The sequence below is a fragment of the Papilio xuthus genome, unplaced genomic scaffold, assembly GCF_000836235.2.
Source record: "Papilio xuthus unplaced genomic scaffold, Pxut_1.1 DF829567.1, whole genome shotgun sequence".
NCBI classification, from domain to species: domain Eukaryota; kingdom Metazoa; phylum Arthropoda; class Insecta; order Lepidoptera; family Papilionidae; genus Papilio; species Papilio xuthus.
Window position 1 is genome coordinate 419,057 of NW_013529082.1, and position 23,375 is coordinate 442,431.

Sequence of the window (23,375 nt, forward strand, 5' to 3'; positions counted from 1 at the left end):
ACCTTATCCATGAGAGTGTGGGTTTTTTATTTTTAATTAATGTTAGTATCGAACAGTTGTATATTATTTATTGTTTTGTTATTTAAATACAGTTTGTTTAAAAGCTGTAAGTAGTTACCTGTAATATGTTAATCTAGTCTTAATTATATAAAATGTTAATTATCAATGTAAGAAATGTAAATAGTTAAATGTAAGGAAAATATTTAAATATGATAATATAAAAGGATGTTTATTATATCCCATAGATCATGGAGGAATTACAATATATTTATTTATGTTTTGAAAACGTTACTTAGTTTTAATTTAATTTGTATATAACATAATTATTATAAATAAAATAATTAAAGTAAGATTTTGTATAAATTTTATAATTTGAACAGAAAAAAAAGATATTTTCTGTAAAAAATATTTGTAATTTTTGTACTATAATTAAAATAAAAACTGTAAAAATTTCAAAATAAAATACTCATCATATAAAATCTATAAAAAAATCTTTTATTACATTCACCGTCAGTCTATTGACAAAATATACAATTATTATAATAACTTAACTATATTTAATAATAATATCACATTTTATTACGAAGAACTTAAATTATTATAGATGCTATATAGCACAAACGGTTTAAAAAACTGTTACTGCTATTATCCTGCTATGTTAACAGTTAGTAATAACGGTTACACAATGCAGACAATTTTGGATTGAATCATGCGAGTTTTAGAAATTTCTTCTTTCTTCAAAGCCGATTAAATACATACCAAATAATAAAACTGAAAATTTTGGTGAAAAAATTAAACTTATATTAAAGCGTTCAAATTATTTTTTCCAAGTTTTCTTCAAATAACTCATTTGTAAAACACGTATTTTACACATTCACAACAGTAACCTACTAATAAATTATTTATGTTGGCAAAGTACTCACAAACAGTACATAATAATACTAAATATTATGTATTACATATATAAAATAGAATATCGATAGAAACCATTCGATCCAATATACATCGTACATCCCGAATATAGGAATGTTTCGTAAACTTATAAATAAATTGAGCAAATAGATGTAGTTTCATTTCGTAAAACATAGAAAGATATATTTTCCTACTTTAGCTTTCAAACAAAATTTCCATTTAAAATTAAAATATAATTTTTCATTTATATTTTCTCGAAATTACAATTTAAAAGGATTCGAGATTAATCAAAAATTTGCAATATAAGACAAACATATTTTTAATTTTTAAAAAGGAACCAATTTCAAATATATACTCGTAAAAGCCTCATACAAAATCGTGATCTATAAAAACAAAACGATTAAGGCCGTAATATAATCACGTCAGTATTTGTAAAATCTGCTATAAACAGAAATCTAAAGAGTAAGCATGTCTCAAGTTAAATTACTGTTACACATATATTCCACAATATAACTTGTAGTGAATATGTTGATTTTTTTTCTTGGTACAGGACAGTATAAACTGAAGAAAATACATTTTCTTTTGCCTATTAATAGGTGTACCTCTCCCTGATCTTTCCCATCATTTCCAAGAAGAACTAAGAATCGATCTCTGGTTAAACGCAGGCATGCGCTTCACGCCTGTCTTCTCTGTTGTCTTCTAAAGTTATCTTATAGCTACTCTTTTATTCAGGAATCGGCAAGCAAGTCCGGCAAATCTCCATCTTCTTCAGTAATAGCTAACAGTGATACTGCTTCTTTGGCTAAATCATCATCATCTTTGAAAGCAGAATTATCAGACATATTAAGAATAATACTACTCCTCCTTCTTTCAGAACTCTTCCTTCTCACTTTAGGCTTCTCTTGTTGCTGAATTATTTTATACGTCGGTTTCCACATTCTGTATGCGCCCTGGATTGCAAAGAATGTACCAATGATGAAGAGCAGGATTTGTACAGTTAAGACGACAGGTGGGGCGATGACGAAACGAAGTCTCAGCAATTGTATTACTTCATTAGGTGCTTCTTTACAATACTGAAAGAAAATTCATACTTAATTTACTTACACTCCAAAAAAAATCGCAATGGATTCTAAACCATTGAAAAATACATGGAATCGGAACATATGGGTACAAAATGGGTTCGAACATGACGAAGAAGTTGAAGTACGAGTATGTTTCTTGTCCCACTAGGCTCTAAATGGTAATCAGTATTCTTCTCTTACCCCTCAACGTAACGGACGTGTCAAATCATAAGATTTAAGATCATGCATAAGCAAATAGCCAATAATATCCAACACTCTGTTTGATTTTGTATGTCTTTGAATTTTCAAACTAAATTATCTAAACGTAATTTATTTGACTTGTAACCAATTAAGCTTGAAGGTTTTCTTTTGTTTGCTAATGTCACAAAAATTACTAAAATCATCAACAACTAATATAAATAATTGTCTTTAATTTCCAATGCCATGGTAGGTGATTATACAAAGATATGTTATCAAAACTAATGACTAGGAGGACAAAATCAATTTTAAAAATTAAATAAAAAATTAATCATGTTTCACATGGTCAATATAATAAAGACATACATAAATTCGTTTCCTTAGAACGTTGCGTATTCAGATTTTGTTGCGATGACAAATTTGGACATTGTTGACAATTAAGCGTCAAATTGCACCACGAAGGGTAGGAAATATATGTCCTTGACTGCACATTAAACAAAAAAATTATTCCTACGAATTTTTGTCTGTTCGTGTAAATGCTTACAAAACATATGTTATTTTGTTTAATTATATTTACAGTGTTAAACTGGATTCTTAGATAAACAACGTCATAGATGAGTACACAAATGATTCATAGTATTGAATGATTCTAAACATATACCAAGTTAAATTTAACATGCAAATATACAACATTGTATCTTATTTGAGTGGTAACTTATACTTCTAAGAAAGTTACATTTTCCTTTAACTATAACATATAAAAGAAGATAAATAACGCAAACATCTATATAACATAATCTAAAGTAAATTACGTTCGTTTGCGGAATTTTCTTTGTTAAAACCTATTCACAAACAAATGTATTTCAGTTGTTTCACTGAGAATAAGAGGGACGTTAATATATTTTAAGGACGTTAATTATATCTTCTGCATGTTTTCTTACAGCAATGAAAACCCATAGTTAGATAATTATATGAATTAGTATGATAATGCTTTTAGATGTTTGGATTTTCTTTTACTTCATTTGGTACTTTTAATATGTGAAAATTATGACTTTTGCTTACCAATGATATCCTCATAATTGGCAGGACTTTGTCTTTCACTGGTTTAGTGATTGGGTTCCCCGGAGACGTCCGGACTGCGACGTTAATTTGTACATTAATAGAAAGGGCTAGCGGTACTCCGATAGTCTAAAAGCACAGAAAGTTTTCACAAAATTACTTCAAATCAAATTACAGTAGGTAGAAGTTGTAACGACAGTTAACCTGGGTTTCCGAGACCAAAATGCCCGTTTAAAACGTATTGTTGTCACTGTTTTGCCTAAGATAATGACAGGGATAACTGTATAGAGATTTTGGTCTCAGAAACACACGGTTAATTCAACATACTATGGCGGCTAGAACTACACATGCTTATCGCTTACATACTCTATAACAATTGCGTTATAAACAATGCAATGTTTTAAAAATTATTCTTAAAATATTTACCGGTTCAACATCAAGTTGTGAATAATATTTTTCAGGTTCAGGATTCATTCCTTCGAAGTACGTTTGTTGCTGGGCGTCCACGTCCACATAGTGAGGCTTTGATAAGGCTATGGGGAAACCTGCAACAAAGTCAAAATTAGTATATGTTTAATTGTAGCGAATTCGTCTTTCACACTAATTAATTTGATTCTACACTATTTCATAATTAACTCTATTAATATAACATACCGTAGTAACAATTGCTGACGTCAACGAAACCGTCAGGTAGACAGTTCTTAGTACATTTGCAAGCGTATTCTGAAGTTTTATTGAAAGCGGACTCTTGGAGCTGGAATCTAAAAAAAGAAAAATTTTACAAATAACAATAGTCATATGACAATCTGGATATGAACGCGAATCAAATGACGTCCAAGGAAGCTTATTCACCCAAAGTCCATTGCTTATTTACCTCTACTAAAACATGTCATTTTCCCTGATTTTTTGATTTTTTCTTTAAATGTTTTGAATACCGCTGGTCACAGTTCCAAATAGACCAAGTTCTCTGCCAGACACAATGGAACGAACATTATATGGACATACCAACATGACAGACAGTCTCTTACCTGTAAAAATTGAATCCATATTCTCCTTTCATCTCATCCACAAAAGAAAATGGATATATCCTGCAAGCCTGCTTCCTGAATATAGGTATCACGACGTCTTTTGATATCATGGGGGGCAGCATGAGACCCTCATAGGATCCCTTAATACGGTTACACGGTATACTGCAAAAATAAAATTATTGTAATTAAATATATATCATATATTAAGTTAAATGACATAAGTCGTATTAATGTATTAACGAACCTGGTGTTCGGATTAGTATATCCTTGTTCAATAAGTCCTGGAGATTCGTTCCAGGAGTTTAAAGAGAATTTCCTCGATTCATCACCGATTTCCACTTCAGCTGTATCCGGGCGTTTCACGTAGAACTGCAAAAACATTTGTTTTAGTTAGAGCTCAATTACTTATTGCAAAATAATAATAAAAGCTATCACTGAGATAGTGTTGTTGACTGGTATTCGCGTAATAAAAAAACCGCGCCGTGAAAGATTACATAGGTACTCTAAACTTAGGATTTTAAGGCGATATTTATTATTATTCAAATAATACGTTTAGTTTTCAACGCAATTCTTGATTGTATTACCAACAAAAATAAAGAAAACATAATATATTCATTAGCAAAATTGGCAGAAACAAAAAATAGTATATTACTATCTTTTGTTTAGGCTTCATTAAAGACATTAATTACAATAACTTCCTGATTTAGCGCGTCCTCGGTAACGTATCCACACGTGCAGATAAAATTACTGCATTTCAATAGTTAATAAACATGTAATGTACACACATTTTTCAAAGCAGAAGTCTTAACGTGACATCGAATTTCTAAACCTAGAACTAGTACTAAAGCTACTTTTTTAGTGATTTTTTAATAGAGACAAATATTTATTTTTTAATAATTTACTTTTATTATTGTTACTTTTATATTATTAATTTCCGCTCAAATTTATTTTTCTAAGTGCAAATAATCTAATGGTTAATGGTGTAGGCATATATTAAGCAAAGTACGCGTCAATAAATATCTTAGTTAGCCAATCCCACCTCATAGCCATATACAATAGCATCATACCCGATCTAGGATTCCTATCTTCTCAAAATCAATCCATCCCGGAAGTAGTTTATTAGCGATGGATACGATTGGATCCGAATAACCCCAGAGAAGTTCCTCAGCAGTCATGTTCCTGAAGAGAGTAGATCCGAGCGCTGAAATCGAGTAGTAAGCTCCTGCGTTGGCAAAGTACCCCAGTCGGTCTGCCATTAATGTGCTGATGGCCTAAAAAAAACACCATTGATTAAACATTCAAGATTACTTCCGGGGTAGTATTAAGCGTTTATAGGTTCTATAATTTATTGTTTCAAATCGATATTTAAGAAGTTTTTTCCGTTGGTTTAAGCTTAAGAATTATAATTAAAAATATTTTGTAATCAGTTTGAATCATCGTTTTATCATAAAGATAAAGATAAGTAGTCTGTAGGTATCCTTAACTTTTAATTTATTAGTTCTTTGCTAATGTTTATTTGCCTTAGATCTTGTTTTTAATAGAATTCAAATTAAAACTCTCTGAAGTGCAATTATTCTAGTGTTTTTCTGTTTAAGAATAGGAAGTTTAAAGTGAGTTCTAAGTAAATGACCTCGACCTCGAAACAGGACAACAAAAAATGTTAAATTGACTCCTTTTTAGTATATTGCAAGTCAATTAAATAGATTTATTCAATGAACAAATACATTATTCAAATAAACACTACATTAGTCTACGACACCATCGTACATTATACTGTTTATGTATGTACTAGCTGACGCACGCCACTTTACCGCATAAAATATTTTCCCAATTTTATCTAGATCTGCCCAAAAGTTTTTCGTCGTTCGTAATTATAATACAAGCAGGATTTAAACGATTTATTGAAATGACAAAAGATTTTTTTCCAAAACATTTTTGTCGAAGTTACTTAAATATTTTGGTATCAAGCAATTTCTAATAAGTAGTTAACTTTGTAACTAACCTGACAAGTGGGCAAAATTAATGTAACCATCTTGTCATGTCTCGTGTGTCATTTTCCTTAAGTTTATTTTCTAATAGAACTAACCGCGACAGCAGCGCCACACTCAGTTTCAAGTTTCACTTAAATTATCATTTCTTTTACGAAACTATGTTAATCTGTGGACCTTGATTGTTTAAGTCAATGGAAAGGTTATGTAGTCCGACAAACCCTTCTGACCCGGTGAAAGAGGCGCTGTTAATTATGTGAGAAAGTATAAAATCTACTTGATCAAAGGAAATTACACATTATACATGTCACCACAAGACAGCTACAGCACGACTAAGTTCTTATGTCACTTTGACATTGATTAGGAGATGCTAATAAGCTCTTGTATAGACTAACAAGGATATCTGACTCGTGGGCTTAAGTCAAACTGAGCTCACTTGCGCCCACCTGTCAACGTCAAAAATTGTCACTAGATCCTTTTCTTACTATCATTTTTTTATTCTATGCTATTTTCTATGACCATGTAGGTTTTATAGATTTGATATTACAGATTGTGCCTCCTTCACCGGCTGCGATATCTGTTTGATAGTTTCACTTATCCCCACCGGGACAGAAAAAGTTGTCGGACTATAGTTAAATCAGTGTAGTAATCCGAGCACGATATGTTACGTTAGCGTCTGTAATGATCTTGAGCAATCCGACTCATATATTGAATGACAAACAGATTAGAGGGAAAACGACAATCTAATAATACTAAAAGTTACGATAAATTAAGGCTTTTAGAACACTAGGTCGATTTGAAGGGCCCTAATTATTACTTAAGAACCATTTTAATTTACTTGTGTAGTTCATTCCTCTCATTGTCGAAAAAAAAAACAAATTGGCATCCCTAAACTTTGAAAATAAGAGATAGTCATGCGTTTTAATACATGTGTTTTGCAGATGAATTTCATAGTACATTAAAAAAATCACAATTAATTCGGAAGAGGATTGAAGAATACAGACAACTAAACAACAAAATTCCTTTGTAATTTATGCGTTAACCACTATTCGACTTAGATAAAGTGTTAGGCAATTACTAGAAATGTGTTTTTAATTTAAATATATTATTTGAGATTACTAATTGCTTAAGGGCCATGCCACAATCACGAATAATATTTAATGTTATAAACAAGGTTAGTTTTGACCAGACATTGAAGGTTTGAAGTTTGTATGCATTTAGACAGGTGAAGGATCGTTTCATAATAAATTATTTGTTAAATAAAAGGTCAAATCATAATACATTTTAAACACAATTCATTATACAAAAGTATTAATAAACACAGGTGAATTTCCTGTTCATTTTCTATTGCGTGAAATAATTTTATTAATTATTCATCTCGGTTGTATGAAATGCGTTGTTGGTTATATTGTTTATCTAAAAGTTAAGGTTACGAGTATTGGAAGTATTTTGTTATTTTAAGCATTAATGAAACAGTTAATCTCTTCAACCATACTGAGCACACACTACTTTACCTATGATATTATATTAACAGAAGTATTTTACTAATAGTTGAAAAAAGCCTTGCTTCTTATACAGAAGTTGTAGTCGTCAATTAATCGTAATTAGACCATAATTCATTATCATTTTTTTTTTGATGAAAAATACAATTTCCTAATGCAATTTCCCGCATTATTAAACTGTATCTTTGACGTTCTTTTGTTCGCGCAATTAGCTCAAAAACAAGTACAAAGTTCTCAGTTCACGTTATAACTTAATAATTAACTTTATCTTTATGTCCCTATTTATAGATTTATAACTTTCTATTTATCAGTATGTTGTCGGGTCGTTATCACATCATAAAACCATTTATATACAAACACAGTTACACACTACGAAATAATTAAATAAAATATATTGTTAAGTAACTCAATTTTTATAAAGATTAAGATTATCATTTTTTTATATCGCTTATATAAAAAAAATCATGTATGCAAACTGTCAAAAGTATGAATATAAACAATCATAAACTCTCGTAAATTATGTAGAGATAGTAAATATAGGTTTCTATAACGTTATTGATAAGATTATTAGTACTTTATTTCTCTATTCATAACTCAATAATAAAAGAATATTCGAGATTCGAGCAAGATGTGACATATATCTTTATCTATTAAAGTTCATGCACTAGTTTAAAGTTCTACTTTCATTATGTTCCTGTTTATCACAAACCTTTTAATAAATTATTATTGTTGAAGTCAATCAGATAGTTTTTATAACATATTTTAATTTCATAAGTATTTTTGTCGCTAATAAACATTATATTTGTCTCTGTTGTTGCCTCCAAGTTTGTAAAAAGTCTGAATTGTTATGATATTTATTTTTCTACTTTATTTGTGCAAACGAATACATTTTTTCTTTTCACATTGATAAGCTGTAGTACTGATAAATATACAGTTATTTTACAGTTACCAAATGCGGTTAAGTAGGTACCTAACATTGCATATATGTATGCTGACCGATTACTTCGTTATTTTAGCCATTACGGACGCTTGCGAGTTTGCTTTGTATTATAAAGTGCTACTCACAATTAATGCGATGTTAGGCATAGTGACGTGCACATCCTTGTAGTGCGCTATGGACTCCTCCTGCAGAAACTGTAGGTCGATGTTTGGCCGCATGCGCATCACGCCGGCCTCCCGGTCTACCGTCAGATTTCTATTGGTACGGAACTCTCTGCAACAATATATACAATTATATATAAAAAGAAATAGACGAAACAAAACAACTCACGCCCATAACATATAGGGAAAGGCAATGATTTCCACTTAGCAAGGTCCTAACTTATCTCTTGCCTGTTCCACATACATACATCTATCCATGGTCGGTTTATAGGTACATATTATATTTAGCACAAGTATAGATTGTCTTGAATAATGCGTCATCTCCGTGTATAAATCGGTATCTGCCTACCCCACTGACTCTACTTGCTTACTGTGAGAAGGTAAATGATCTGCTCGTCATTGTTTGATTAAAAACTATCGCCTATTATAAAAAGTATATTATTAACATGTTAAAAAGTAGAAATGAAGTGAGAACATACTTATAATTTAAATTTACGTCCGCCACTGTTGAAATACGATTATTTAAACATATACTAAATTTAAAAGTCACATATTTAAATATTTTTGACTAAAATCCAGCGACTAAGAGTTTACGCTAAAAATTCAAAGACTTTTTGTCGCATGACTACAGTAGTAATAATTCAAAACGTTGTCAAATTTCCAGTCTTTAAAATATTCTAAAAAAAACTTGTTAATCTATTGTTTTGACGTCATAGTTACTTGTGAAATGTAGAGCCAGGGGTCACGCTTGTATATAATTGTTAAGTATAAAAAATACCACTGCTATATTCTAAAGTAATGGATTTTAAATTACCGCTAAGTCCATGAAAAACTAGAATAGAATAGCGTTTTAACGACTTTACTGTGGGGTTAATATACCATTTACATTGTCAAAATAACTACAAAACAAATAATTTTAAATCATTCTCTTTGGAAGAACAGAAATAATATTTCTTCCTAATTAAAGAAACAAAACTTAAGTTAGATCTCCGATACACAATCACAAATATGCATAAAACTAAAAAAATAAAATAAAATATAATATTAACACTTTGTTAAGCGTGGTCCAATATCAACACCATTATGACACTTACTGAAATCTAAATGGTCCGATTTCTTGGAGCTTCAATGTCTTGTTACTTCCCTTGAGGTACTGGTCAACATTGGTGTAGTTGAACACGTAGACCTCAGAGAACAGCTGGTACGTCGGATTCTCCCACATCTTAAAGATGAACTTGCCTTCTTGTATGTCCAAGTACTGCGAGAGAATATAGAACATAATTATAGAGCGGCTAGAATTACGATATGTGTTAGTCACGATTAATGGTATACCGTTTTCTGGCTACCTCTATATTTACAGGTGTATGTATTCATTTTTAGACAAAGATAAATACTACAGCTCTCAGTATAATGATCATTTTTAGAAAGTCAACATTGGGTCTGTTAAAAAAACTATTCGTATTTTCTTCTAATTAAAATTTTAAAGCTTTGAAATTACCAATACGTTCAAGGTTAATTCGTGACTTAGATATAACTAAAGTTGCATAGTAAATGTTTAGTAGAATAATAATATAAACAAAGGTTGTTAACCTCAGTAATAAAATAATGAAGTTATCGCTTAATGACAAGCTTTACAAACAATAATATTATAACAACAAAGAAGCAAGTAATTGTGTAATTATTTATAGTATCTGTAATTAATATAAATAATTACTTTAATTAATGTTATTAATAATAAATTTATCTTCACTTTTATTTATTAAAAATTAATATTAGTTGGTAGCATACTGATTGAAAATCGAATTTAATTGATAAAAACAAACAAGGAGTATAAAGTTTTTGCTTCACATTAATATAATTATTGGTCATTTTAATCCAAAAAAAGATAAACAACTTCTATGTCTGAATTAAATGTATGATATTCATTGATGACTTAATTTAATTAATTCAATGATACATTCCTAAAATAGCAGGTAAAGCGTTAATGTATTGCATTTTAATAAAGTATTGATTAATTTGTATTGACCACGTGTAGAGGTCAATGAACGCGCGACTAGGTCAGGGTCACGCGTGGTAATTATACAACGAGAAAATCAACCGTTTGCTTATTCTCTTGAGCTTTTATAAATTAAAAATTCAATAAATTATAACTTCTAATCGATACAGAAATATCGAAAAATATAAATGGTTATAAAAATACTTGTCAAAGTTCATTATAAACCTAAAAATGACAATGAATTTGTAAATAATTTTAATATACAATATTACAACATATATTTGAAATAAATGAAATTAGGCAATGCAAGGATTCCATTACGTTAATATTTAAAAATTACTTAGTTGTTTTTAACTGCTGATATTTCCAAGATATTTTAAAATCTGATGAAGCTTTTGTGTAACTGTTATGTCAATCGCATAGATATAAAAGCGAAGGTTATCAATTGTTTCATAGCAATTATAAGACATAACAAAGAATTGTCTTCAACAACATTGAATATGTATAAACATGGGAGTGCAATGTTGACTTTGCTAATAACACTGGCACTGATTTGTGCGTTAAGTGGTTAAATAAATATAGTTTCCTGTTCGTCTACACTGTGGTGAAGGTTATTTTAAAAAAAAATCAGCGAATTTATCTATGTAAGCAAAAAAAAAATTTTTGAAACTTTTGCATGGACATAGAAAATAACATAAAGTAACATGGTCTGAAAGCTTAGTACGAAAAGGATCTTGTGTGCTGTCGTAATTCGGTTTGACTTGTGGCCACCAGTTCCAATATCCTTGTCGGTATGATTGAAAAAAAATCTTTATTCTCAATGTTAAATATGTTAACGACTATTTAATCAATTGTCTAACATTTGATCGTTAAAATAATGCATATAATTAAACAAAACATTAGACGCAATTCTAAATTACTGGTTTGTAAATAATCCGCATATCCGACCTAAGTAAAACTGTTAAAATAATAATTTGTTTAATTTTAATACAGTATTAAATTATCCGGTTATGACTTTTTAAATGCTCTGCTGTTATTAAAATAAATAACGCATTATTGATTTATGGAAAATAAAGTTTCCGCATTAGAAATACAAGTATGAGATGTAATTAACTTATAATGTTCTGAGATATTTGCTACAAAGGCTTAAAGTTCTATAAGTTTTCAGTACTTACCCAATTTGTAAAAATCTTAACTGGATCGATGACAACGGATACAAGTGCTAATATTGCCAGCAGTGTACCATACACTACTTTGACCACAGACTCTGTAACAAAACATACTATGAGTATTTTCTAGAAGAGATAAATACGGCATCTTGAGTAATATATTACGTAATTTTCAACGGATAGCGTTAAGTTAAGCGTAATATTAAAACTCTGAAGAAAAACATTTTTTTAAATAAAATAAAATTTCTCTAGTCAATAACGCAACGAAATAAATTTTAATTATTGTGAAAAAATCTAAAAGAGTTATAGTAAATATGTAACTCTTACGTTTCTTTTGAACGGTAAAGTTCTGTATCTTCATGATGGAGATTCGGCCCTTGCTCGGCACCTGTTGTAACGTCTTTTTGGCTCCCACCACCATCTTGCATTTATCTAAAACAAAGTTTAAACAGACCTTATTAACTTCTGAAACAAGTACTCGATTAACCGTGGGTTTCTGATGCGAACATCTCTGTATATATCATATCGTTTTGTAAAGGATAATGATAGGGATGACGACATGTTTTGATCTCAAAAACCAATAGTAAACCTGCGTAAATTTTGACGACAACGTTTTTCTTTTCAAATACATATCATTAGCGAGCTTCTGTAAAAATTAACCAGTTGCTAAATTATTGTATACGTTGACTGTTACCTCGTTTTTTCTATCGAAGAAAAAAATCACATGACATTTTAAAAACGCGTTTATATTTAAGTTATACAGTTTTTGACGTATCTAACTTACAACTTAGAGACGGCATAATAAATAGCTTAATATTCATGTGGATATGAATTTTAAGAAATGGCCATAAATATGGTTGCTACATTTGATTTAAGCCATAAATTTATTAGGTCTTGATTTTATTCGTTTAATAAAATTATCTACATGCCGAAGATTAATTTTGTACAAGTAATTTGTAATAATTTATAATATTATTTAACAATGAATAAATCATGACACAAATCCAACCGATTAAGAATTACATTATGTATTATGAATTGAAATATATTAATATCTTTATAAAAATGTTAGATAAAAATAAGATAAATCTTTTAGCGTGCAGCGAATAAAGTAAAATATAAAACAAATTAAATAATCTTATTAATTTTATAAATACGAATGTGTGGATGTAAAGATGGATGTTTGTTAGAAGGTATCTTAACCCTTAATAGGGATAAGGGCAGATTGATGATGATCTTCAGAACAGCAGCATGGATGTCGCTGAAATTTGACATATTGTGGAAACATCGATTACTGATTAAGTTTTTTTTAATTCCTTACGGACGGAGTTGAGTGATACTTAGTAATAATATAGAGCGAATAAACTGTGGGTTCTCACAAGGAGGCAACCTATTCCCATTCCTTTCCATATTTAAGATGACAATATATACAGAACAATGGATGTCGATTGTATAAAATAAAAGGTAAAGACAAAACAATGCGTTTGGCAAAATAGATAATAGTTATGACGCAAATACTGCTATCAAATATCGCTTTGCGATTCCTTTAATTGCCTTCACAATATAAAATAACTGCTATTAAACTACTTGAAATAATAAGCTTCAATACTTCATATATTTATGCTAATTGCGTTTGACAGCAAATCGGTAGAATTAAGTTCGTCTAGACTGATTTACTGTATACAGGATGATACAAACATCTTTGCTACAGCTTTAAAACTTGCAACAGGGTGACTATCTATTATGTGTAATCTCTGCGTGTTTCCAAGATATTATTGTCATCCTTTTTATTCCCTTAAAAAATAAAGACAACAATATTAGAAGTGATTTGTATCAACCTGTATATAAGACGTGCATGTAAATAAAGACTAAAATTGAATAACCTCGCTTGATCTTTGAGTGCAGTCTCAATTAGTAATTGCTTGTTGTTCACAGAACAATAATTGTTACTAATGTTTAATAAGGTTTAACCAACCATTAAATAGATATACAAATATATCATAAGAAAAAATATAGTTAACGATGTGTTTTTGCAACGAACAAAGGTAATTTTTTTTAGTAATTTGACTCGGAATTCGCGCGTGTAAAGACCTTAATGACTCTTGAGTTTTCGTCGTTATCACTAACTACGCCCCGCAGTTTTGCACGTGTCTTTTTCCTTCTTGCTACTTTTTTTTTATTCGATAACATAAACTGAATAAAGTAACTAATTCCAAATCTGGAGATTTTTTCTTCTTCACTTACACACTCATGGTTAGTTACTTCGGTTTCGCTACAGCTTAAGACCCGTCGGGACTTTTTCAAGCTTAGTGTAGTTCGACACAAGATTACTCATGGCTTGAGGCTTTTTAAGAAGTTTATAAAAATGTTATAATTTTAGTGTAAATAATGTTCGTGTATAGTCAAACACAAATACTCAAGTTACTGAACGTCCCCAAGATAATTAAAAGACCTTATGACACCGAAAAGTTATAATCTCAAGTGGTTGGAGATGTCTATGGGAAGCGTTCACTTCTTTATCGAAACCACGTGGCATCTTTATGACATAAATAAATTAGCATACCATATATTTATACATAATATAAATTCATGTTTCTACATTTAAAAACTCGGGGAACCGGCTCAAATGACTGATTTACGTTTGCAAAAACAATTGAAATTCTTCACGTTACTTATGTTAAAGCAAGAATCGTTACAAGCGACTTGCTTCTCGTATTTAAAGGAATACATGTTTCCGTGGTTTTTACTCCATCTCTAACACGAGTTTGTAACCATTATACTCCAATTTGTTGAAAAAAAGTTGGCAAATACGAAAATAATTGCCTTATCATTGATTGTAACGTAAAACTTAGTATCTTAGAGTTTATCCAAACGCAGATATTTAAGACCGCCGGTCGCTCAGGGATTAAAGCACATGACTTGTAATCTGCAGGTCTTGGGTTCGAATACCAGCATGTACCAATGTGTTTTTAGATTTTCGATTTACATATGTATCCGACGTTCTTACGGTAAAGAAAAACATCGCGATGCAACATGCACATATTGTATACGAAGAAAATTGAAGATATGTGTGAAGTCAACCAAACTGCATTGGGCTAACATGGTCGACTATGGCCTAATCACCCTTAACTTAGGGTAGGCTTTGAGCCCCTCGGTGGGGACGTATAGTGAGCTGATGATGAGAAATTTAAGTAACCTCTAAAATATGTCTTGGAAATGTTATATTTATACAGCAAATCTGTGTAGACGGACTAAATACGGTAGTGTTTGCGTTGTTTTATTACAGTTTGCTTGCTTGTACAGCTTTTAGTGTGTTAGTATTACAGTAGACTTGAATGCTAACAATATAAAACTGTATACAAAGCGATTTTATGACATATTTTTTAATCACCAACTCATTGTTTAAAATTTCAGTAAAAAAAATCAATACTAAAAATTTTACAAATATTTCTTATAATTATACAAAATAAAACTCTAGGCTTCTTTTAGCATATGATTTAATGCAAGGATTTAATTTCACGATCGCGTAATTGTACTCGTATATCCGTATTCATAACCATTAGTGCTTGTTCACGGCAAGTTGCGGACGCGTCAGCGGGCGCGGTCGCGAAATTTCAATCCTATATGCAAGTGCTCACACAGGAATCTCACTTGCGTTCATCGCTCTCGCGCGTTAACATGCGACCACTATTTTTAATGCGAATTTAAATTAAATAAAACGATTTAAATTAAATAAGACATGATTCAATTTGTAGGATATCTCTGAGTGATGTACCACACAATACACTTATCGAATATCGAGGGTCGCAAAAAATCAATGTCCAATTATATAACGCCTCTTTAAATTATTCATTTGATTCACCAAAAAAATTATGACAGCTTTTATTCAAATTTAATTCCTATGTATAATAAAAAAAATGTAATGCCTGTATTGTCCATAATGACATAATATTTTTTCCTTTGCAAAGTCTCGTACAAAAGGATTGTACACGAAATGTTGATTATGGATTAAGGAAGATAAAAACTTTTCAGTGTTATGTTGATACGAAGCGAACTTGATTTCTTACTTTAAAGTAGTCGAAGATGATAGTTTAAAATAATGAAGTCAAAAAAATTAAAAAACTTTTTCCATTTATAAATTAACGTTCAAAATTTTTTATCCATTTATGTTTTTAAAATTATAAAAAATTGTAACTAGTTAATATTTTTCGGGGCCGTGTCTCATCACTATTCCACTATTTAATAATGCTAATCAAATCGTAAGCTTTTTGCGAATCTTTAAATATTTATTAATGGATCGTTACGTGGATATAATTTTAAAACGGAAGGATATAAAATTATCTTGATATTTTGTTTATCAATACTCGTAGTATTTGGTAATATTCCATGTTATATTCAAGGTATAGTTCATGAAAAAGTTATTGACTAAGCTCCACCAACATTTTTTTAAAAACATCATTTACTTTTCATACTTGTGACTATTGGTTAAATAAAAGCAATATATTAGATTTATTTGACCTTAAATTAAAATTGCAAATTAAAAATAAATTAAGTATGTGTTATTCCTTTTTCAAAGAAATCTGTGGAAAAACCCCAATTACGGAAGTTAGTCATTTTCATATATATTTAAGTAATAAAAATGCCATATAAAAGATAAACCGGAAGGAACTAAATCAAAACAACGCTCCTAGACACGCCAGATGACTAATCTAAAAGGTCATAAATAAATTTAAAATCAATGTCACAGATATGTTTCGAAACTTTCCTTGTTTTCAACACAACAAGCATGTATTTATTCTATGGTAGAGTTGCCTTGAACTCACCACACAAATAAATTCTAAGGAAAATCTAAAGCATCGGTTCTCCGCACAGATCAATACAATGGTTTGCTAACACTTCCGTGTATGTTAAACTCAAAATAAATATTTAATAACTTTTTTATTCAATTTTGTATTAGTATGTTACAACTGAATATTTATGAAATCTTTTTTGTTCTAAAATTAAGGGTTAAAAGAACATTTTACTGCCTAATTTTATTATTAATTAATCTATTTGATAATCATTATAAAAACGTTAATTTATTTCTTTTTATTTAAATGGACCGAAACTTTTTATTATTATTATTATTACCAGTTTCATTTTTATTTCATTGTAAAATAATAAAAGCTAAATATTTAGTAAACCACATAGAAGTAACATTATAGATTTCGTGCAAACAATATGTTTGTCTACCATTTATCACAGACGTTTACGAGAACATCTAGCTTGGGGTTTCTGTGAATCACAACCATGTGCGGAAAATGTAATACCGTTAAATTTTTCAATGCTAAAAAGGGATCAATGAAAAATAAATGCTTCATATTTAAACTTCGAAGGTCTTTAGATAGAATACTACACCATTTCTAATCTAGGATAGCTTTTAACAATCTATACTCCAAATAAAAAAGTAAGTTTAACTTGCGTAAAGTAAACATTTGGCAGAAAATAAAGTAATTAATAATATCTATTCAAATTTTTAACGATAACAGATTCGATCTATACGATATTATTTTTTTAAATCTATAACTAGCTGTCGCCCGCGATTCCGTCCGCGCGGAATTAAAAAAAATCTTAATAGTAGCCTCAGTGTTCTTCAAGACTATGTCCAATATCTATGCCAAATTTCATTAATATCCGTTGAGCTTAAGAAGAAATATATTAAATAGGGTTTAAACAAAACTGATTGTAAAATGATTTAATTAGAGTATAATTTAAGGTTACACGCTGTATATCAAGGTTTATTACACCATAACAACTTTCAATCCGAACAGACGAGTGGTTAACTGAGGTTCTTTCACACGCAAAGTTCTAGAAACTTCAGTATTAGTTACCATGTCTTAGAATGAAATGTAAATCTAACAACTGTTCCACAATTGGATTAGTTTTATTAATATAAATGGAGTCTATGAAAGGTGCAACAAGAATAAAAAGGGACTGGTAATTTGTTTATCGCTGTTGACTATTTTTAGCTTAGAAACAAATAAGTTTGGATGATGTGAATGAACTACTGAGAACATTAGTAATAGCATTAAATTAATTTGTCACACCACCAAAACAAATGGTACTTTGTAGACAAAAAGCTCGGTAATTACATAAAAAAAAGTAATTTTCATTCTAAAACACTTTAAATTTACTTAAGTTACCAAGGAATAAATTATTCACGGTCTCTAAATTTAAAAACCACAATAAATCATTATATAAATAGACGCAAGTGTCTTCTATTAGATTAGCTATATATTTATATTTTTTGTTACTGAAAGTTTTTTTAATGATAAATTACGTATATGCACTTCTTTACCACATTAAGTATATCTGTGTCGAATTGGACGTTTATCCGTGCAGTCAGTTTCCTTAAAAATGGGTACAAAATTTACGCTTTACGTATTAATGATAAGTACTAGATTAATTTGAAACCTAATGCACTAAAATGTAAATAATTATCGCACGTATGTCGAGCCTTGATTACACTATATTTGATAATACACGTCTATCCAGCGAGGATGACTGTACGCTAGTCTTTATTAGTCACTAACTGTCGCCCGCGGCTCCGTTCGCGTGGTATAAAAATCTTTTTTAGTATCCTATGTGTTCTTCCAGTCTAAGCTATACATCTATGTCAAATTTCAGCGTGATCTCTGCAGCCGTTCTGGTACACCTTCTAACAAACATCCATCCATCTAATTATTTGCATTTATAATATTAGTAAAACAAAAGAATAAACGTTCATTAATTTCCATTACATTCAATAAAATAAATATAATTATGAATATACTCAAAATGATAAAAAGTTGCGTATATTATTTTTGTTTTGATATGCATTTTGTAAAAAAAACGGCAGAAGGAAAATTTTGCTCCGTCTTAAGATTGGACCGCTTGAACCAGTCCGTTTATGTCGGCCCTAAATTATTTCTTTATACGTAAAATTCTTCGCCAATTTCAAGTTCAAGGTGTTTTATCGAGTTGATATAATGTGTCCAATAAGGATGTGCGAAGTCACTAGAATCCCTTTTCCAATAAACGAACCTAAGCAACTATTATGTTTAATTATCGCATAATACTTTTAACACAATACTGGATTATTTTATCATATGGTTCCCTGCTAAAGTTCTTGTCTAAAACATATTATTCTTTTTTTTAGACAATAAGGGAAAAGCAATGATTATGGTTTCAACTTATAAGTATTTCGGTTAATTTTTTTTTAAGGACGTGCACGAATTAACACAGTCAAACCTGGATAAGCGAGAAACCTCTGTAAACGAGAATCGTTGTCCAGACCCGGCGGACGACCTCCATAAGCGAGAAACTCGTGTTAGAGAGAAACCTTTTTAAGCGAGATAAATATCGCGGCCCAGGTGCAGCTGTAGTCTATCAAAAGTTATCTAATTTTAAACGTTATATATAAATGTTCGACTTTAGTAAAGTAAATAATCAGTGTACATATCATTTTTAAATGAGTTTATTCAACTGATCATCAGATTGAATTGATAATACACAAAACTGAGATTTAATTTTTTTAATTTAATGTTTTTTTTTACATTTCAATACATTATTAATTCGTTTAAAATGTTTAAATTTAAGAGATTGTTAAAGATAACAGTTATAAATCTAAGTTTTATCGTCGATTTATCCAAAAAAGAAAAAACTACAAAAGGATAAACGCATTGTCTTCGTTAAGCTTATGATAAATAAGAGGTATTCATTGGTTTATATCTTATTTTTATGCTAAATATCTTAAAGTTTGTAATATTTTCAATTAAACTGTGTAAAATAATATTATGAATTTAACGATACTTTACTGTTTTACTTGTAATTTTTTTAATTCATACAAAGGTTTCAATAAGACTTGTACAAGCGCTGTTATTAAACTTTAAATATTAAATACAGCATTAAATAAGGTTCATAATCGTTTGTATAACATGGATATTTTACTAAATTTGTGTTTGGCATGTATAACGGCGTGTCTAATATTGATATTTGATTCTTAGATTTTTTTTGCATATTAAATGAAGTTTGTACATAATTCAGTGAGTCAATATTATGATAGACATGTCTACTTTCATTCAATAACAGTTTAAAGATGTTGTACACTAAATACTTACGTAAGAAAATATTTATTTTATAAAAAATCTTTTAGACATAAATAAATATTCTATTTTATCAATAGTGTAATACATCGTAATACTCTGATAATGATTACTATATAGCATAGTTTAAACTTTGTTCAAAATTCGAGAAAAATCATAATCAAACATTTCTTACATAATTATTATATTAATAACAATTATATTATTTTATTTCTGAGTAATAGTGATTTTTGATGAAAAAAAGGTAATTATTATATTAAATTTATAAATTTTTGTACTAAACTACATAATACAAACAAACAAAACTTTTATTTAAAAACCATAAATGATAGGTATGTACCAGATAAGATCAAACTCAGAAAACAACTATAGTGGAGTAAATTTAAATGACACTAAAATATTCAATTGTTTTTGTATCTTGATGCCACCGTATCATTTGTACGTGATTTGACTGGAAGCCAAATACAAACAACTTGATTTCTTTTTACGATTAATACAGCCGAAGGATAATACTAAAATACATCCCACATTATGTAGAAATATGTAAATGGTTATGACTTGTCATAGATCCTTTCTTTGATTTTAAATGTACATCTTTGACTATAAATACCTTTCTGTACTTTGAAAATGTTAAAACAATCGTGTAGATTTTATAAACAATGCTTTATTTTATAATCTTCTCTGCACTTCAAACAGTAATAAACACTTAAATAAACTCGGTTCATATACTTTTGACTAGGGATCCCTTTTGGTAATATTTGACAGAACCCTTGATTCTATGTTTGATTATTCTGAGCCCTAGAATTACTTATAATTCTATTCTCGCGTTCAGTTGACGTCCTGTCCTAACTTTACATTAAACTTTTAACGGATTTTTCCCTTGGAGCATTATAGTATCGGTTTAATACTTTATTAAATGAAATAAAAAAATTACATAAATTAGTTTTAAACCTAATGAAATGTATACTTAATTATTTATTTTAAAAGACGCATCATTTAAAAAATATTATATTCATTGAAAAAAAATAATTTATTGTTTTGTTAAAGTTATATAATTATGAAATATTAAATTTCTTTACAAAAAATTATTATTTAATTTTTAATTTCACTGATTATTAAAAATATGAAGCAATAGCTTATTATTTAAAATTTAAAAAACATACCTTAATATCGATTACTTTTCCAAAATCACTACACAGTTTAGCGCACAATTTTCTCGTAAAACCGCTACGATTGTATATCGTCCGCGAGATGCGCATTCGTTGCGCCTGCGCAGCATTGACTGAGATACGGCGGTGCGGGTTCGATATCCTATATAAGGCTCAATCGCATGCGTCGATAAACAGTTTTTTCTAACTCCATTGACGTACTTCAAAAACTCGAACTAACTAATATATATATATAACAATAACTAAATCGACAGGTGAATATTGTGCGACTAAATTTTCTGTCCCGGTAAGAGAGATCGCGGTATCGCGGTTAGTTCACACATAAATACGTTAAAACAACTGAAGCATAGAAAATGACAAACATGACTAGACATCTATTGTAAAATATCACAAGGATGTTGCACTTTTTTGACACTGCCAACGAGTTTAGTTTGACTTATGCCCCCCGGGTCAGATAAGTTTGTCAGTCTGTATGTCTGTGTAAATAACACGTTTTAGTACGTTTTGTATTCATTATTTCTTAAAAAAAGACATACATTCAAAATTAAACATTAAAATTAAAATGCACATTTAAAATTATTTGTATATTTTCCTTGTGTTTAAAAGCAAACATAAAAGACACAATATTTCAATAAATTTATAATAGTTCAACAAAATTATTAACTATCACTGATTCCTATTTTATATTTAAGATTATTAACAAGTCAAATAAGTATAATTTTACAAAACTAAACAATCTATGTAATAGAAATTAATATTTCTATGTTCGTCCCATGTGCGTCCTTAAAGCACTAAACAGACAGTATCAACTTCTTAAAACGTAAAAAAATTGTATCAAATTGCGATAAATAATCGATATTAACACGAACAACAATATAACTCACGAACATCCAACTGATATTAACGTCAGAAAGGTAGACATAAATATATAGAGCATGTTGAATAAAATCGATTAATAAAACCCGGAGAAGAAACGAGAAAACTCTGTATTAGCAATATTGCTTACGTAAAAACTAACACTTATAATTAGATGAAAAGATAAGTACTCTAATGTCAACGTCTATAAACTATGAAGCTGTGATACTATTTCTAACAATGGCAGAGCAATCGATGAGACAGGTGTTAATAATGTGTAACTTATGTAAACGATTACATCCTTGTATATTACAACAAGCAATAGTTAATTGAAAACTGAGTTATAAATATAAAGATAAAATTGGATCAAGATTTTTTTATTATGTTCAATAGCGACATCTGTCGTATGTCTTTGAAAATAAATTAATAAAATTAATTTACTAAACCTGACTGATTGTAATACGAAACTTCGAGAAAATACGAATCAAATAACTTCACTCATAAAAGCCGAGCAATTTAGACTGAAAGTCAACATGGAACGAAAGTATATAATATATGAACTTTACATATAGGTAATTAATAAGATTTTAAAATTACCAAAGAATTCATCTTTCCAATAATGGAAATGACTAAGGTCACCGTGAAATGGACATCAAAGAGACTTTAAAAAACTTCGAAAAAAATCTATTCTACATCATCTATCTATTATACATCAAAACAAGGAGTAACAAAGTTATAAATCACGATACAATTTTTTATTGAATACACCTAAAAAATGAAATCGGTCTCGTGTTATTTAGTAACCTCACTCAACTACAATCTGATATACATCCAATTCACTCGTGTGTTTTGTATGAAGTATTTATAGATTTCTTTCATACTCTCTGTTGGAGATCAAATTAACTCTTAAATTTAAAAAAGAAAAACATCATAACAGCGGTTAAACTTCAACTTATATTTATTCAAAGCTTTGCAAATAATAACATATTTATAAAATTAATTATTCAAATTCATAAAACTTCTTTAAAAGGACATGAAAAGGAAATTGTCTTTTTTTCAAAAATTTAAGCTCTATTAGCAAATGTAAGCAAAAAGTTAAATATAATAATAGATTCGTATTTCAATAGGCTTTAAACAAAAATATTTTATCGGTAAAGTTTGCCGTTATTTACAATATCGAAATATTTATGTAACATTTTATGTTCCCCTAGGAT

At 29.4% G+C, this 23,375-nt stretch overlaps 1 protein-coding gene across 1 annotated transcript; it reads right to left on the minus strand.

The window, feature by feature from the left end:
* Nucleotides 1–1,343: 1,343 nt before the first annotated feature.
* On the minus strand, nt 1,344–21,409 carry LOC106118004 (lysosome membrane protein 2). Its single transcript, XM_013312559.1, has 12 exons — nt 21,301–21,409; nt 12,342–12,446; nt 12,021–12,112; nt 9,944–10,107; nt 8,814–8,961; nt 5,326–5,529; nt 4,503–4,627; nt 4,259–4,420; nt 3,885–3,991; nt 3,657–3,775; nt 3,234–3,359; nt 1,344–1,985 (listed from the first exon to the last, which is right to left on the minus strand). The coding sequence occupies exons 2-12, from the start codon at nt 12,433–12,435 to the stop codon at nt 1,641–1,643; spliced, it is 1,686 nt and encodes a 561-aa protein (XP_013168013.1). The 5' UTR covers nt 12,436–12,446; nt 21,301–21,409; the 3' UTR covers nt 1,344–1,640.
* Nucleotides 21,410–23,375: the final 1,966 nt, after the last annotated feature.